The 19034-nt window shown below is 44.1% G+C and overlaps 1 protein-coding gene across 1 annotated transcript in view; it reads left to right on the top strand.

Moving 5' to 3' along the window:
- The first annotated feature begins 9863 nt into the window (after positions 1–9863).
- The window catches only part of LOC141108827 (glycerophosphoinositol inositolphosphodiesterase GDPD2-like), a 29427-nt gene continuing 20256 nt past the window's right edge, over positions 9864–19034 (top strand). Inside the window, 3 exon segments of the mRNA XM_073600783.1 lie at positions 9864–10044; positions 14805–14908; positions 15962–16055. Of these exon segments, the coding sequence (XP_073456884.1) occupies positions 9952–10044; positions 14805–14908; positions 15962–16055 (291 nt within the window). The 5' untranslated portion in view covers positions 9864–9951.

The raw sequence follows: 19034 nt of genomic DNA on the forward strand, positions 1-19034 counted from the left end.
AGCTCCCCATATTGTACACACAGCCCCCCATATTGTACACACAACACCCCATATTGTACACACAGCACCTCATATTGTACACACAGCCCCCCATATTGTACACACAACACCCCATATTGTACACACAGCACCTCATATTGTACACACAGCACCCCATATTGTACACACAGCACCCATATTGTACACACAGCACCCCATATTGTACACACAGCCCCCCATATTGTACACACAGCCCCCCATATTGTACACACAGCCCCCCATATTGTACACACAGCCCCCCATATTGTACACACAGCCCCCCATATTGTACACACAGCCCCCCATATTGACAGAAAAACACAGAATTGTTGACATTTTTGCAGATTTATTAAAAAAGAAAACCTGAAATATCACATGCTCCTAAGTATTCAGACCCTTTGCTGTGACACTCATATATATAACTCAGGTGCTGTCCATTTCTTCTGATCATCCTTGAGATGGTTCTACACCTTCATTTGAGTCCAGCTGTGTTTGATTATACTGATTGGACTTGATTAGGAGAGCCACACACCTGTCTATATAAGACCTTACAGCTCACAGTGCATGTCAGAGCAAATGAGAATCATGAGGTCAAAGGAACTGGCTGAAGAGCTCAGAGACAGAATTGTGGCAAGGCACAGATCTGGCCAAGGTTACAAAAAACATTTCTGCTGCACTTAAGGTTCCTAAGAGCACAGTGGCCTCCATAATCCTTAAATGGAAGACGTTTGGGACGACCAGAACCCGTCCTAGAGCTGGCCGTCCGGCCAAACTGAGCTATCGGGGGAGAAGAGCCTTGGTGAGAGAGAAGAACCCAAAGATCACTGTGGCTGAGCTCCAGAGATGCAGTCGGGAGACGGGAGAAAGTTGTAGAAAGTCAACCATCACTGCAGCCCTCCACCAGTCGGGGCTTTATGGCAGAGTGGCCCGACGGAAGCCTCTCCTCAGTGCAAGACACATGAAAGACCACATGGAGTTTGCTAAAAAAACACCTGAAGGACTCCAAGATGGTGAGAAATAAGATTCTCTGGTCTGATGAGACCAAGATAGAACTTTTTGGCCTTAATTCTAAGCGGTATGTGTGGAGAAAACCAGGCACTGCTCATCACCTGTCCAATACAGTCCCAACAGTGAAGCATGGTGGTGGCAGCATCGTGCTGTGGGGGTGTTTTTCAGCTGCAGGGACAGGACGACTGGTTGCAATCGAGGGAAAGATGAATGCGGCCAAGTACAGGGATATCCTGGACGAAAACCTTCTCCAGAGTGCTCAGGACCTCAGACTGGGCCGAAGGTTTACCTTCCAACAAGACAATGATCCTAAGCACACAGCTAAAATAACGAAGGAGTGGCTTCACAACAACTCCGTGACTGTTCTTGAATGGCCCAGCCAGAGCCCTGACTTAAACCCAATTGAGCATCTCTGGAGAGACCTAAAAATGGCCGTCCACCAACGTTTACCATCCCCCCTGACAGAACTGGAGAGGATCTGCAAGGAGGAATGGCAGAGGATCCCCAAATCCAGGTGTGAAAAACTTGTTGTATCTTTCCCAAAAAGACTCATCAAAAGGGGCTTCTACTAAATACTGAGCAAAGGGTCTGAATACTTAGGAGCATGGGAGATTTCAGGTTTTCTTATTTAATAAATCTGCAAAAATGTCAACAATTCTGTGTTTTTCTGTCAATAAGGGGGGCTGTGTGTACAATATGGGGTGCTGTGTGTACAATATGGGGGGCTGTGTGTACAATATGGGGTGCTGTGTGTACAATATGGGGTGCTGTGTGTACAATATGGGGTGCTGTGTGTACAATATGGGGGGCTGTGTGTACAATATGGGGGGCTGTGTGTACAATATGAGGTGCTGTGTGTACAATATGGGGTGCTGTGTGTACAATATGGGGTGCTGTGTGTACAATATGGGGTGCTGTGTGTACAATATGGGGGGCTGTGTGTACAATATGGGGTGCTGTGTGTACAATATGAGGTGCTGTGTGTACAATATGAGGTGCTGTGTGTACAATATGAGGTGCTGTGTGTACAATATGGGGTGTTGTGTGTACAATATGGGGTGCTGTGTGTACAATATGGGGTGCTGTGTGTACAATATGGGGTGCTGTGTGTACAATATGGGGGGCTGTGTGTATAATATGGAGTGCTGTGTGTACAATATGGAGTGCTGTGTGTACAATATGGGGTGCTGTGTGTACAATATGGGGTGCTGTGTGTACAATATGGGGTGCTGTGTGTACAATATGGGGTGCTGTGCAATTTAAGGGGGTCTGAATACTTTCCGTTATATATATATATATATATATATATATATATATATATATATATATATATATATATATATATATATATATATTATTTTGTTTACATATTTTAATGAGTTTTTTTTTTTATTGTAGTGTTTGTGTGTGTGAAAATAACAAAATATATTTTTATACAATAATAAATAATATAAAACAATACTATAACTTAAAAAAAATCATATAAAATATGTAAACACAATTCTAATAATAAAATACAATGTAAAATAACAAATATATCATGTCTATATTATATTATACATTTCATGTTTTATTTTGGTAAAATTTATATTATTTATTTTACATGATTTATCTCTGTCATTTGTGGTTATTTAATATTATTTACTATATATATATATATATATATATATATATATATATATATATATATATATATATATATATATATATATATATATATATATATATATATTAAATATACTCATTATTATGTTTACATATTTTATCTATTTCATGTTTTATTATTTTCTATTGTATATGATATATTTTGTTGTTTTATAATATTATTATTATTATGTTAACATGTTATGTTTTATTCTATATTTTGTGTATTATTATTTTATAATATTATTATTCATGCAAAGTAGTAGTTTTTTTTTTTTTTAATTTATTTATTTTTTAAGCAAATTTTCAGAGAAAGTTGGAACTCATTTTTCTGGAATCATCTCGTTCGGGATCATAAATAGATATTTGTGGCTCTATATGAAGCATTTAGCACCTCCATCCCATTATTATAAATTTCAGGTATCTTCGGTTACCTTCATCCAATCTATGGGTGTCGGAGCAGAGGATGATGACTATCCAAACACATGATGGGAGTCGGAAGTTTGTTAAACTCACCTGTTCATGGATCCATGGTGATTGGATCATGGTATTAGAAGTCTGGGACGGGTGTTCGTTGTTATGTTACATGGATGAAGGTGTGAACTGTGAGGAGATGCTGAAATGCCATTATATGTGGGTGAGAGATAGTGCTGAAGACCACCAATCCTCTTTAGCAGTGGTCTCCAAACTGCAGCCCAGGGGCTGGATGTGGCCCTTTGCTTGCCTTTATCTGACCCTTGGGACACTTTTTCACCAATTGGCACCAATGAATGATGGAGCACCATTCCCCCAACTGACACCATCAATGGGGCAATGTTCCTCTCCAATGATGTCCCAGGACATTTTCTGCTTCCACTGGGCACAGTCCGGCCTGAAGGACCCTTCTAAGCTGGCCCTTTGCTTAGAAAATTTGGAGACCCCCTTCTCTTTAGGGATGGTTGCTCCAGTTTGGGCTGAGGGCCCCTTTAATGCATCTTGTAATCCCGTTATCCTTTCTGCTGAAAAATGTGCACCTCACTGTCCTCGAAGGAATTTCCCTTTTTACCTGACCTATAGATTTCACCCTCCTATGTTGGGCCACCTGTTCGTTGAGCGGTTGCTTTATCTCCCCAATGTACAGGTCTTTGTATTCCTCTCTACAAGGCACTGCATATGCCAAATCACTTCCCTTGTGATCAGGTGTTTACTCTTTTTGGATGTCCACGTTTCTGTCTTGGTATAGTTCTGGGTTAGGGTTGAAAAAATAATTGTTAGCTTTCCCATTGCCTAAGTAATTGAGGACCTTCACTGATCTATTCTTGAGTAAACATCTGCTTTCCATCAGAGAATCTTTCCCAGACTTGACTGGTATTTAGTTGGTCACGTTTAGCTGGACGTGTTCTGTAATGTTAAAGACATTTTAGTTTCTCCTCCAAGCCACTTCTTCAGTTCTAATGAGTTTCGGGAGCCGTCTTGTTCTTGGACAATCAACATCTGCAACGAAACATACCATGGTGATTGGATGAAGGTGTTGGTGTTACCTGTGTGGGGATATAAATGTTGTAGGGTCCTTCTGACACCCAATTAGCTTTATGCAAAGCATCAAAGTTCTAAATGGGAAAGTGATGTCAGCTTTAGACCTTTGACATCGGGGCATACAAGATAATTAGACACAGATGCTTCCAGACCTCAGAAGCTGGGATCAATCTCCAGACACCTCGGGCTGCCAGAGTCTTAAACATGGAAGGTCAGGATGGTGCAATCTTTGGAGAAGGTCATTCTAGTGTAATGTACATTCTTGTGGCGCTCACCTTTTTATGGAGGAACATTCCTGGGACGCTCACCTTTTATGGAAAATGTTCCTGCAGCGCTCACCTTCTGTGGAGGAACGTTCCAGTGGCGCTCGGCTTTCGTGGAGGAACGTTCCTGGGGCGCTCGGCTTTCGTGGAGGAACGTTCCTGGGGCGCTCGGCTTTCGTGGAGGAACGTTCCTGGGGCGCTCGGCTTTCGTGGAGGAACGTTCCTGGGGCGCTCGGCTTTCGTGGAGGAACGTTCCTGGGGCGCTCGGCTTTCGTGGAGGAACGTTCCTGGGGCGCTCGGCTTTCGTGGAGGAACGTTCCTGGGGCGCTCGGCTTTCGTGGAGGAACGTTCCTGGGGCGCTCGGCTTTCGTGGAGGAACGTTCCTGGGGCGCTCGGCTTTCGTGGGGGAACGTTCCTGGGGCGCTCGGCTTTCGTGGAGGAACGTTCCTGGGGCGCTCGGCTTTCGTGGAGGAACGTTCCTGGGGCGCTCGGCTTTCGTGGAGGAACGTTCCTGGGGCGCTCGGCTTTCGTGGAGGAACGTTCCTGGGGCGCTCGGCTTTCGTGGAGGAACGTTCCTGGGGCGCTCGGCTTTCGTGGAGGAACGTTCCTGGGGCGCTCGGCTTTCGTGGAGGAACGTTCCTGGGGCGCTCGGCTTTCGTGGAGGAACGTTCCTGGGGCGCTCGGCTTTCGTGGAGGAACGTTCCTGGGGCGCTCGGCTTTTTATTGATGAATGTTCCCAGGGGCGCTCACCTTTCGTGGAGCAAATTCCTGGGGCACTCACTTTTCAGTGACAGCCAATCACAGCGGTCACAAGATCATAAACCCCACCCTCTGCCCGAGATTCCAGCATTGCGGGAAAACTTAGGACGCGTTTTTGATGCCATTACTTCTTAATGGCACCTCCAATTGCGCCTTTTTTTAATTGATGAACATTCCCACGGCTCTCTCACCTTTTTATGGAGGAACATTCCTGGGGCGCTCACCTTTTTAGGGAGGAACGTTCCTGGGGCGCTCACCTTTTTATGGAGGAACGTTCCTGGGGCGCTCACCTTTTTTATGGAGGAACGTTCCTGGGGCGCTCACCTTTTTTATGGAGGAACGTTCCTGGGGCGCTCACCTTTTTATAGATGAACGTTCCTGAGGCGCTCATCTTTTATGGAGGAACTTTCCTGGGGCGCTCACCTTTTTATGGAGGAACGTTCCTGGGGCGCTCACCTTTTTATGGAGGAACGTTCCTGGGGCGCTCACCTTTTTATGGAGGAACGTTCCTGGGGCGCTCACCTTTTTATGGAGGAACGTTCCTGGGGCGCTCACCTTTTTTATGGAGGAACGTTCCTGGGGCGCTCACCTTTTTTATGGAGGAACGTTCCTGGGGCGCTCACCTTTTTATAGATGAACGTTCCTGAGGCGCTCATCTTTTATGGAGGAACTTTCCTGGGGCGCTCACCTTTTTATGGAGGAACGTTCCTGGGGCGCTCACCTTTTTATGGAGGAACGTTCCTGGGGCGCTCACCTTTTTATGGAGGAACGTTCCTGGGGCGCTCACCTTTTTATGGAGGAACGTTCCTGGGGCGCTCACCTTTTTTATGGAGGAACGTTCCTGGGGCGCTCACCTTTTTTATGGGGGGAACGTTCCTGGGGCGCTCACCTTTTTATGGAGGAACGTTCCTGGGGCGCTCACCTTTTTATGGAGGAACGTTCCTGGGGCGCTCACCTTTTTATGGAGGAACGTTCCTGGGGCGCTCACCTTTTTATGGAGGAACGTTCCTGGGGCGCTCACCTTTTTATGGAGGAACGTTCCTGGGGCGCTCACCTTTTTTATGGGGGAACGTTCCTGGGGCGCTCACCTTTCAGTAACAGCCAATTGATGATTCATGATCATAAACCCCGCCCTCTGCCCGCGATTCAAGAATTGCGGCAAAACGCAGGATGCGTTTGTGATGCCATTACTTCTTATTGGCACCCCAATCGCAGTGTGATTTTTTTATTTTTTTTTGTGCCACAAGAAAAATAGTGGCAAACAATAACGCGCACCACTGTTGCCCAAAAGAAGCTCCTGCTGCTTTCTGAGCGACAATCTTCGCAAGTTGCGATTTAGCTGCGACTGCATTTATCGTGCCAATAAGACGTAATAGCATTGGAAATGCGTCCCGCATTTTATTGCAATTCTGGAGTCGTGTGACAGAATCTCACGATTTTTTTTTTTTTTTTCTGCCCGTCGTTCCGGAACTCCCAGGTGTGAATGAAGCTGAATGTCATCCAGATGGGAGATAACGATACTTTAAGTAACGATAAAGATATTTCTGTGTTGATAGAAATGTAAAGTTACTCCATGGAGGGGGGGAAGGGGGGGGGTGCTGGATATGGCTTGGCCCCCACACACACCGGTGCTATTTGACAGGTCCAAGTCGCACCCTATTGTCGGCAATGGAACTGTTCAAATCGGTGTGACTCCGACTTTGTGGTGCCGCACCGATTTAAACAAAAAAAATAAAGGTTATTGTGCTATTTTTTTTTTTTTTTTTTTTTTAATATTTTTTGAGATTTTAGGTGTGACTTGCATAAACATTTGTGCCTGAAGTCGCACTGACCCGCGGCTTTGAAAGCGTGCGATATCCGTTCGGATACCGTGTAAGCCAGGGCGAAAGAATAAGCCTGAAAACGAATGGCGCCGCCACATCCAAGCGCGGGTCTGCTACAATATGCGACATTTTGTGTTCCCGGATTCAGATACATTGTATCCTTTTGGCCGTAAACTGAAACCAACGTGACGGTAATGGGAGAAATGTCAGCAAACAGTTAAATCTTTCCGTTGAGAGAGATCCAATCGCAGGTGTCGCCGGGGGCTACAACAATGACAGACGTCCCGCACCTTCGATCTGTCAGATGTTATCGCCCGAAACACGGCGACTCCTCAAAGAGAAATGTCTGATCTGCTGCCATGAACATGTATGCCGGGCGTTCCCCGTCACAGATCCGTGTCCTCACTTATAAATGGGGGATGGTTCTATCTATATACAGGTGTTTATGGAAACTTATATACAGTATCTGACAGAAGTAAGTACACCCCTCAGTGACATTTGTGTAAATCTTTTCTTCTCTCTTTTCATGTGACAACACTGAAGAAATGACACTTGTCTACAATGTAAAGTAGTGAGTGTACAGCTTGTATAACAGTGTAAATTTACTGTCCCCTCAAAATAACTCAACACACAGCTATTAATGTCTAAACCGCTGGCATCAAAAGTCAGTATACCCCTAAGGGAAAATGTCCAAATTGGGTCCAATTAGCCATTTTCCCTCCCTGGTGTCATGTGACTCGTTAGTGTTACAAGGTCTCAGGTGTGAATGGGGAGCAGGTGTGTTAAATTTGGTGTTATCGCTCTCACTCTCTCATACTGGTCACTGGAAGTACAACATGACACCTCATGGCAAAGAACTCTCTGAGGATCTGAAAAAAAGAATTGTTGCTCTACATAAAGATGGCCTAGGAGGGGTGGGGATGGAGGGGGGGGGGGGGGGTAGGCAGCCTCCGCCCTCCAGCTGTTTTTAAACTACAAGTCCCATGAGACATTGCAAGACCCTGACCATCACATGACTCCTACAGGCATGTTCCTACTAAGTACTAAATAAGTCTCTTCCTCTAGTCAGTCCCATCCCCCCTACAGTTAGAACACACATTTAACCCCTTGATCGTCCCCTAGTGTTAACCCCTTCCCTGCCAGTGACATTTACACAGTAATCAGTGCATTTTTATAGCACCGATCGCTGTAAAAAATGTCAATGGTCCCAAAAATGTGTCAGAAGTGTTCAATCTTTCTGCCGCAATGTCGCAGTCCCGCTAAAAATCGCTGATCACCGCCATTATTAGTAAAAGAAAAAATAATAATAATAAAAATGCCATAAATCTTTCCCATAGTTTGTAGACCCTTTAACTTTTGCGCAAACCAATCAATATACGCTTATTGATAAAAATATTGTGTGTGTGTTTTTTTTTTTCGCTCTTTTTTTTGTTTATAGCGCAAAAAATAAAAACCGCAGAGATGATAAATCCCACCAAAAGAAAGCTCTATTTGTGAGGAAAAAAAACCCGTCAATTTTGTTTGGGTACAACAACGCACGACCGCGCAGTTGTCAGCTAAATCGACGCAGCGACGTATGGCAAAAAAATGGCCCGGTCGTTACGCAGCCACATCTTCCGGTCTGTAAATGGTTAAACAACCCTTAACCCCCGACACGTGCAATTTTAAAATTACCACATGAGAAAATGCTGTGGTTACTGAACAATCAAAAAAAAAAAACCCGCATCTGTTTAACGCTAAATGCTCAGCGAATTGAACATTCACAACTGATTTACCGCATTATTTAACTATGCCGTTATTTAACTCTAAATTGACCCCAATGTCCCGTAATTTTACGTATAGAGTCTCTTTATTTTATACATAGAACCACTTTATTGAGTCACTTTTATTTTATATATAATATTCCTTTTTGTTATGTAAATAATTCATTTACTTTATGTATAAAGTTGTTCTATTGTGTATATATTGACTTCCTTTATTTTATGCATTGAACCATTTTTATTTTATTTACAGAGTTCCTTTATTTATATGTAGAAATAATTGATGTTATATAAAGGAACGAATTTTACTTGTTGCCGGGAAGTCTATTGGTAACGACAAGTTCTGACTTTACATACATTGTAACTATTCATCAGTCGGTGTTTCCTTCTATAGAATGTGATTTGTGATCTCTTACATGTCGTTCTTCTGGCCGTCTATTCTTCGGCTTCTACAGAAGTATTTTCAGCCCGTGCCTGTACACACAGGTATTCTTCTTGTGTTCTTCTTGTGTTCTTATATTCTTCAGGTGTTATTCTTGTATTCTTCAGGTGTTCTTCTTGTGTTCTTCTTATATTCTTCAGGTGTTCTTGTGTTCTTCAGGTGTTCTTGTGTTCTTATATTCTTCAGGTGTTATTCTTGTATTCTTCTTGTGTTGTTCTTGTGTTCTTCGGGTGTTGTTCTTGTGTTCTTCGGGTGTTGTTCTTGTGTTCTTTGGGTGTTGTTGCCCTTTCCCATGTCCTATCCTGACCCCGATCCATAAGTTAAGGACAATGGTCCGTCCCCACTCCCCCCCCACCACCCGGACGCACAGACTTTGGGTTCCCGGCACATGTTGTGTTGCGGTTCTTCCTCGGCTTGTCATTGTCACACACAGGAGAGGGTCTTCCTCGTCTATTGTTGCAGATTTTATCTCGGCACCCTCCCAGTCTGGTTTAACTTGTTCTGGAATATTTTTACACTCTACCAGAGAGAACTTGTCCTTCTGCCTTTTGGAGAGGCTCTCGGGGGACTGTGATTGGCTGCCATTGACACCTCGCCTACAAAAGTCACTTTCTTTTTTTTTTTTTTTTTTTTTTTTTTTCATTGTTTTACTTTGTAGCTGAATTGTGTCATATCTTCTATTCCTTTCCAGGATCCCCCGAGGGACCACCGGCTAGAGGATGGCCAGGGACACGCTCTGCTCGTCCTGCGCTCTGTGCCTGGGGGGCTTCCATAGCTGTTCCTGCAAAAAGGCAAAGAAGACCAACCCGACGGTAAGCCGGGTCCTCAAACCCGTAATTATTACCATACTCCTCACCGGTGAGCAGGGTGGGTCCTCAGTCCCGTCATTATTTCATACTCCTCACCGGTGAGCAGGGTGGGTCCTCGGTCCCGTCATTATTTTTACTCCTCACCGGTGAGCAGGGTGGGTCCTCGGTCCCGTCATTATTTCATACTCCTCACCGGTGAGCAGGGTGGGTCCTCAGTCCCGTCACTAATTCGTACTCCTCTGTAGGACTTCAATCATAGAGATCTGAGGTCTAATCCAGGGAAATAGGGGGCTTATTATCACAGGAGGAGATTGGTGATACTTCTTATACTGGGAGAGCCGGGTTTCTTGTAGAGGGAATCAAATGATTTTGGGTGGGATTTTGTAATTAATTTGTAAAAAAAATAGTTGGAGAATAATTATTTGTATAATTAAACCTGAAATTAATCAGAAGAAATGGACCTGATGTGTCCAATGACTTGTAGGTAACATTAGGAAATACTAAGAAAACAATCTCCTAATTTGAGGTTACTACTAACAGCTTGTAGTATAAGTACTACTGAGATACACCTTGTAGAGGTCCTACAGATCTACTCGTTGATATACTCCTTGTATACAGTAAGTACTACCAAAATGCTACATAGCTTAATGCAGGTTTTTATTTGTGTTCTATATATTGACAGGGAAGTAGTACTGTGGATAAGGAATACTTAGTATATACTCTCTATCAGATATATCATCTCCTTCACCGGTCTATATATTTTATATATATATATATATATATATATATATATATATATATATATATATATATATATATATAAAATGTTTTGATATGAATGCATTTGCTTGTGTGTGTATATGTATATGTATGTGTATGTATATATATATATATATATGTATATATGTGTACTATCTGGATCTCCATTCATCTTCTGATTACACAGAACCAGCAGAGACGATCTCTCACTGCAGATTGATGTGTATTTATAATCGGACATTTTTACTAATTCTCCAGATTTTCCTTCATGGTGGAAGAAAAAGACCATGTGGCTTTTGACTCCACCCTTTTTTTTTTTTTTTCTGTAGTATGTCTGCATTCTCTCACAGTCTCCTGTACTACAGAGCATCCAGAAAGTATTCAGTGTTTCACTTTTTCCACATTTTGTTATGCTACAGACTTATTCCAAAATAGAACAAATCCATTATTTTCCTCAAAATTCTACAAACAATCCCCCTTAATAACAACGTGAGAGAAGTTTGTTTGAAATCTTTGCAAACTGATTCAAAATAAAAAGGAAAAAAATCCCATGTCCATAAGTATCACAGGCTCCTCCCATGTCCATAAGTATCACAGGCTCCTCCCATGTCCATAAGTATCACAGGCTCCTCCCATGTCCATAAGTATCACAGGCTCCTCCCATGTCCATAAGTATCACAGACTCCTCAGACCATACGCCGCACGCTACATCAAATTGGTCTGCATGGCTGTCATCCCAGAAGGAAGCTTCTTCTAAAGATGATGTACAAGAAAGCCCACAAACAGTTTGCTGAAGACAAGCAGACTAAGGACATGGATTACTGGAACCATGTCCTGTGGTCTGATGAGACCAAGATAAACGTATTTGGTTCAGATGGTGACAAGCGTGTGTGGGGGCAACCAGGTGAGGAGGACAAAGACAAGTGTGTCTTGTCTACAGTCAAGCATGGTGGTGGGAGTGTCATGGTCTGGGGCTGTATGAGTGCTGCCGGCACTGGGGGCTACAGATCATTGAGGGAACCATGAATGCCAACATGTACTGTGACATACTGAAGCAGAGCATGATCCCCTCCCTTCAGAGCTTGGTCCGCAGGGCAGTATTCCAACATGATAACCACCCCAAACACACCTCCAAGACCACCACTGCCTTGCTAAAGAAGCTGAGGGTAAAGGTGATGGACTGGCCAAGCATGTCTCCAGACCTAAACCCTATTGATCATCTGTGGGACATCCTCAAACGGAAGGTGGAGGAGCGCAAGGTCTCTAACATCCACCAGCTCTGTGATGTCATCATGGAGGAGGGGAAGAGGACTCCAGTGACAACCTGTGAAGCTCTGGTGACCTCCATGCCCAAGAGGGTTAAGGCAGTGCTGGAAAATAATGGTGGCCACACAAAATATTGACACTTTGGGCCCAATTTGGAGATTTTCACTTAGGGGTGTACTCACTTTTGTTGCCAGCGGTTTAGACATTAATGGCTGTGTGTTGAGTTATTTTGAGGGGACAGCAAATTTACACTGTTATACAAGCTGTACACTCACTACTTTACATTGTAGACAAGTGTCATTTCTTCAGTGTTGTCACATGAAAAGATAGAAGAAAAGATTTACAAACATGTGACTGAGGGGTGTACTTACTTTTGTCAGATACTGTATATAAGTTTCCATGTACACCTGTATATAGATAAAACCATCCCCCATTTATAAGTGAGGAACACGGAACTGTGACGGGGAACGCCCGGAACACATGTTCATGTCAGAAGATTAGACACTTCCCTTTGAGGAGTCGCCGTGTTTCGGGTGATAATATCTGACAGATCGGAGGTGCGGGATGTCTGTCATTGTCATAGCCCCCGGCGACACCTGTGACTGGATCTCTCTCTCAGCAGAAAGATTTAACTGTATGCGTTAAAAAAAAATGTGAGGGTGTACTTACTTTTGTGAGATACTGTAACTCAACGCAGAGCCGTTTCTACCTTCCGTTTGAGGATCCCCCACAGATAATCAATAGGGTTTAGGTCTGGAGACATGCTTGGCCAGTCCATCTCCTTTACCCTCAGCTTCTTTAGCAAGGCAGTGGTGGTCTTGGAGGTGTGTTTGGGGTGGTTATCATGTTGGAATACTGCCCTGCGGTCCAGTCTCTGAAGGGAGGGGATCATGCTCTGCTTCAGTAGGTCACAGTACATGTTGGCATTCATGGTTCCCTCAATGATCTGTAGCCCCCCAGTGCCGGCAGCACTCATGCAGCCCCAGACCATGACACTCCCACCACCATGCTTGACTGTAGGCAAGACCCACTTGTCTTTGTCCTCCTCACCTGGTTGTCCCCACACATGCTTGTCACCATCTGAACCATCTGTGCGGCGTATGGTCTGAGCACTGACAGGCTGACCCCCCACCCCTACAACCTCTGCAGCAATGCTGGCAGCACTCATACGTCTATTTCCCAAAGACAACCTCTGGATATGACGCTGAGCACGTGACCTCAACTTCTTTGGTGGACCATGGCGGTATCTTCTGTGGGGGTGCTCGTGTGTTTGTGCCGGGAGAGCGTCTATCATGTACACCCAAAAAGGATTACCATTATCCAACCACAGCGTTCACCAGTGTGAGAACCCGCCCCCATACTGCTCCTCCTCTGTGATGCATTGTATCCCATTCTCCTCACTGTGCAAATTAACAAAAAAAGCTAGAATAGTCAGATCGGGGATTGATAAAGGTCAGTGTTAGGACCGATGTTGCAGTTAGTTTCAGTGCTGGTGTTGGGGTCAACGCCGATGTTGAAGTCAGTGTTTAGGATAGGGTCACTGCCATCATTGGGGCTGATGTTGGGGGCAGCTTGGTGTCAATGTTTGGGTCAGTGTCGTTGTTGGGGTGAATATTGATGTCATTGTGGAGGATCAGGTCAGTGTTAGGGTTACTACCATCGTTGGGGTGAGTGTCATTGTCGGTGTCATTGTTGGTGTCATTGTCTGTGTCATTGTTGGTGACATTGTCATTTGTTGGTGTCATTTTTGGTGCCGGTGTCATTGTTGGTGTCATTGTTGGTGCTGGTGTCATTGTTGGTGTCGGTGTCATTTGTCATAGTTGGTACCGGTGTCATTTTTGGTGCCGGTGTCATTGTTGGTGTCATTGCTGGTCTCGGTGTCATTGTTGGTATCGGTGTCATTGTCATTTGTTGGTGTCATTTGTTGGTGTCGGTGTCATTTGTTGGTGTCATTTGTTGGTGTCGGTGTCATTTGTATTTGTTGGTGTCATTGTTGGTGTCGGTGTCATTTGTTGGTGTCGGTGTCATTGTTGGTGTCATTATTGGTGTCATTGTCATTGTTGGTGTCATTGTCATTGTTGGGGTCGGTGTCATTGTAGGTTGGTGTCATTGTTGGTGTCATTGTCATTGTTGGGGTCGGTGTCATTGTAGGTTGGTGTCATTGTTGGTGTCATTGGTTGGTGTCATTGTCGGTGTCAGTGTCATTGTTGGTGTCATTGTCATTTGTCGGTGTCATTTGTTGGTGTCAGTGTCATTGTTGGTGTCATTGTCATTTGTCGGTGTCATTGTTGGTGTCATTGTCATTTGTCGGTGTCATTGTTGGTGTCATTATTGGTGTCATTGTTGGTGTCATTGTCATTGTTGGGTCGGTGTCATTGTAGGTTGGTGTCATTGTTGGTGTCATTGTCATTGTTGGGGTCGGTGTCATTGTAAGTTGGTGTCATTGTTGGGGTCGGTGTCATTGGTTGGTGTCATTGTTGGTGTCATTGTTGGTATCAGTGTGTTTCGGTGGAAGAGGGTAAGTCATGTTTTACCAACTCATTTTGGCTACAGGAAGTACAGTAATGTTCTCCGCCAATTATCATTTACGTCGGGCTTTCAGAGGGAGTGGCTTCTATGAATTGTTGCGCTGTGGGCGGTCCTCTATGCAGTGTGATCTCTAGGAATATCCGCCATCACTTGTTCTGATTGTTATACATACATTGTAAAGTATCTGAATTATTATTGTTGTATTGCAGTGTGAGTGTATCTGGGTCCTGCTGACCTTCCTGATCTTCTTCTTCACAATGATCTGGATGTATATAACGCTGATCCTAAGAAATGACATCCACAACTTCAATGAGTAAGTTTTTACCCCCCCCCCTCCCCTCCCCCCCATAGAGTTCTCCCAACTTTTATTTAAATTCTGCTTCTTCATCTTAGAAAGAAAAAAGCCCGTTTGTTTTAGAAATCCATCTATTGGTCAGATAGACCTTGTTCTATCGCCCTCCCAGCTTTCATGGTCTTCTCTTTTGCAGCAGCGCATGGAGTCCAGTGATGACAGTGCAGTCCAGTGGGCTGCGGTCAGACATGCCCCTTTCTCCAACACCTGTGATAAGGGGGTGTGGCCATCGCTCAGCTCTGCCAGAACAGAGCCCTGCAATATGAGGACGGGAAGCAGCATTTTCGCTGATCGGGAAAAAAAGTATTTTAATGAATTTCCAGGCAAAAATCAATCACAAATTTGTACCATAAATGGTCTCCGGGGGCCAAAGAAATAAAATGTTTAATTCTTCACTTCTAACCAGAACTATAAGGTGGGAAGTATTTGTTAATCGGCCCCCCAGGAAGCATCAGCTGACACGTCTGTCGGAATGTAGTGTTAGTTTTCCTCTTCTGGGAGCCCCTAAATCCGGGGGGGGGGGGGGGGGGCTTTAAAGGCGTAAATATCATCTTCAGCGATCAGTTTTGTGCCTGGCCCCGCCCACCGTCCAGCCGCATTAGGAGCAATTTGTATCAATTTTTTTGACCCCCGCACCCCATTGTGTTATACTTGATGGATTTTTAATACAATTTAAATACTTTTCACTTTTTCTTCCCAGTGAGAATGGTGCTTCTTGTCCTCACACTGCAGTGCTCTGTACAGGCAGAGCTGAGTAACAGCCACACCCCTCTTCACATACAGTAGAAGAGAGGGCGGGGCCATGTGATGACTCCTTATTAAAGTCGGTATTAGCATATTAGTGTGCTGGGTTTAGGGATTGGGGGGTGTTGTAGAAGAATACGGACACTGCATGCAGTGGTCGGGAGGTGTCCACTATTCCCAGTGTCGGGGGGACACGGCTCTTATCACAAAGGGGGGAACTGGCATTGTCCATAACAAATTCTCTTCATCCTGATCTTCTTTTTCCTGCAGGGAAATCTTCCGCCTCCTCGGCTGTTGGCAGGACTGGTCTGTAGTGTTGATAATAGTGGCCGCCGTCCTTCTCTCGTATTGTGCTCTCCTGGTGGTATGTACAGACAATGGGGCGGACAATCGTTTATATCAGGGGGCTCCAAAATATCTAAACAAGGGGCCACTTTACTGTCCTTCAAACTTAAAGGGGGCCAGACTGTAGACATTGTGAATAGCATAGGCCCGACATCAGTGGGAGTAAACCATGCTCTATCATTGGTATCAGTGGGAGGAATAGTGCCCCATCATTGGTATCAGTGGGAGGAATAGTGTCCCATCATTGGTATCAGTGGGAGGAATAGTGCCCCATCATTGGTGTCAGTGGGGGGAATTGTGCCCCATCATTGGTGTCAGTGGGAGAAATAGTGCCCCATCATTGGTATCAGTGGGAGGAATAGTGCCCCCATCATTGGTATCAGTGGGAGGAATAGTGTCCCATCATTGGTATCAGTGGGAGGAATAGTGCCCCATCATTGGTATCAGTGGAAGGAATAGTGCCCCATCATTGGTGTCAGTGGGAGGAATAGTGTCCCATCATTGGTGTCAGTGGGAGGAATAGTGTCCCATCATTGGTATCAGTGGGAGGAATAGTGCCCCATCATTGGTGTCAGTGGAGGAATAGTGCCCCATCATTGGTGTCAGTGGGAGGAACAGTGCCCCATCATTGGTGTCAGTGGGAGGAATAGTGTCCCATCATTGGTATCAGTGGGAGGAATAGTGCCCCATCATTGGTGTCAGTGGGAGGAATAGTGCCCCATCATTGGTGTCAGTGGGAGGAATAGTGTCCCATCATTGGTGTCAATGGGAGGAATAGTGCCCCATTGTTGGTGTCAGTGGGAGGAATAGTGCCCCATCATTGGTGTCAGTGGGAGGAATAGTGTCCCATCATTGGTGTCAGTGGGAGGAATAGTGTCCCATCATTGGTGTCAATGGGAGGAATAGTGCCCCATTGTTGGTGTCAGTGGGAGGAATAGTGCCCCATCATTGGTGTCAGTGGGAGGAATAGTGTCCCATCATTGGTGTCAGTGGGAGGAATAGTGTCCCATCATGGTATCAGTGGGAGGAATAGTGCCCCATCATTGGTGTCAGTGGGAGGAATAGTGCCCCATCATTGGTGTCAGTGGGAGGAATAGTGCCCCATCATTGGTGTCAGTGGGAGGAATAGTGTCCCATCATTGGTATCAGTGGGAGGAATAGTGCCCCATCATTGGTGTCAGTGGGAGGAATAGTGCCCCATCATTGGTGTCAGTGGGAGGAATAGTGTCCATCATTGGTGTCAATGGGAGGAATAGTGCCCCATTGTTGGTGTCAGTGGGAGGAATAGTGCCCCATCATTGGTGTCAGTGGGAGGAATAGTGCCCCATTGTTGGTGTCAGTGGGAGGAATAGTGTCCCATCATTGGTATCAGTGGGAGGAATAGTGCCCCATTGTTGGTGTCAGTGGAGGAATAGTGTCCCATCATTGGTATCAGTGGGAGGAATAGTGTCCCATCATTGGTGTCAGTGGAGGAATAGTGCCCCATCATTGGTATCAGTGGGAGGAATAGTGTCCCATCATTGGTATCAGTGGGAGGAATAGTGTCCCATCATTGGTATCAGTGGGAGGAATAGTGCCCCATTGTTGGTGTCAGTGGATACAAATAGTGCCCCATTGTTGGTGTCAGTGGATACAAATAGTGCCCCATGGGTTGCTTAAAGCGAGCAAAGGATTGCAGTTTGGAGATTTTTGGTTTATATGATGTAAATAACATAAACATTGTTATTGGTATTGATGAAATCCAATAAGTAGATATTCTCCTTCGCTATGACATTTCGGACGTATTGATGAAAAATTTGAATAGCCGTCCATTGAAATTGCGTTGTAAATTTGTTCTGTGCAAATCAAATGATCTCCGGCTTTATTCTCTGCGAGTGGAATGTATGAATGTGGAAAATATTCTGTTTACGGCCACTAGATGGAGCTGAGGAGCTCACTTATTTCCCATGACGATCAGCGCCATCTAGTGCTCATAATGCGATGTGCTCCCCGTTCACACGATCTGCAGAGAAGGCAGCCTGGGATTAGGTCATGTTGCCCCCATTTGCATAGAACAAATTTGCATGCAGTTTTGATGGACTATGCAAATTTTTTTTTTGCATAAATACATCCCTCTGTACCGAGTATACCAAACTATATCCTTCTTTTTTTTTTTTTTTCTATAAAATCCTAGTTTTTATCTTTTTTCCTCCTTTGTTCCATTGAGTGCTGCTGATCTCCTGCAGCCTCTTTGCAGCCACTTCCTGTCTCCATACACTCCGGTGACGGCATTTCTCAGGGCGGCTCTCCTGATGGTGACACCAGAGGATCATGTCTGTGTCATGTGTGATGGAATGGTCACTTGTAGTCTCCATCGGAAGCCCCTGTGATGGGGTGACAACACAGGAGGACAATTGGGAGACAGGCAGAGTGTTGTCACCCTAAAACAGGAAGTGACCTCCATGGCAGGAAGCCTGTGTGATAATGCCAGGACCCTTTTGAAAGTGGCTGCAAAGAGGCCGCAGAAGAGCAGCAGCACTAAAATGTAGCGGAAGGGTAAACAAAAAAAAAGGGGAAAGCAAAGATTTTATTTTTTAAAGATGTCAAATATTTGGTATACAGCAAACAGAGCAAACTGAATGCCATCAATTATTTATATCTACATCCAGTAATTTAATATTTATTCTGTATATATTTATTACATGCTGTATACAGAATATATAATAAAACATATATATATATATATTATTTCTTGTACATTTTATTAGCATTATATATTTTTTTAAATATATGTTATTTAGTATATGCTCTATACAGAATATATAAAAGTATATAATAATAATAATAATCATCATAAAAAAAAAATATATATATATAAATTTTTTTTTTTGTACATTTTATATATATATTTTTTTTAAATAAATGATATTCTGTATATATAGTATATAGAATTATATGCTCTATACAGAATAGAATAAAAAAAAAAAATTATATATATATATCTGTATAGAGCATATAA

The sequence above is a fragment of the Aquarana catesbeiana genome, linkage group LG09, assembly GCF_042186555.1.
Source record: "Aquarana catesbeiana isolate 2022-GZ linkage group LG09, ASM4218655v1, whole genome shotgun sequence".
Classification (NCBI taxonomy): Eukaryota; Metazoa; Chordata; class Amphibia; order Anura; family Ranidae; genus Aquarana; species Aquarana catesbeiana.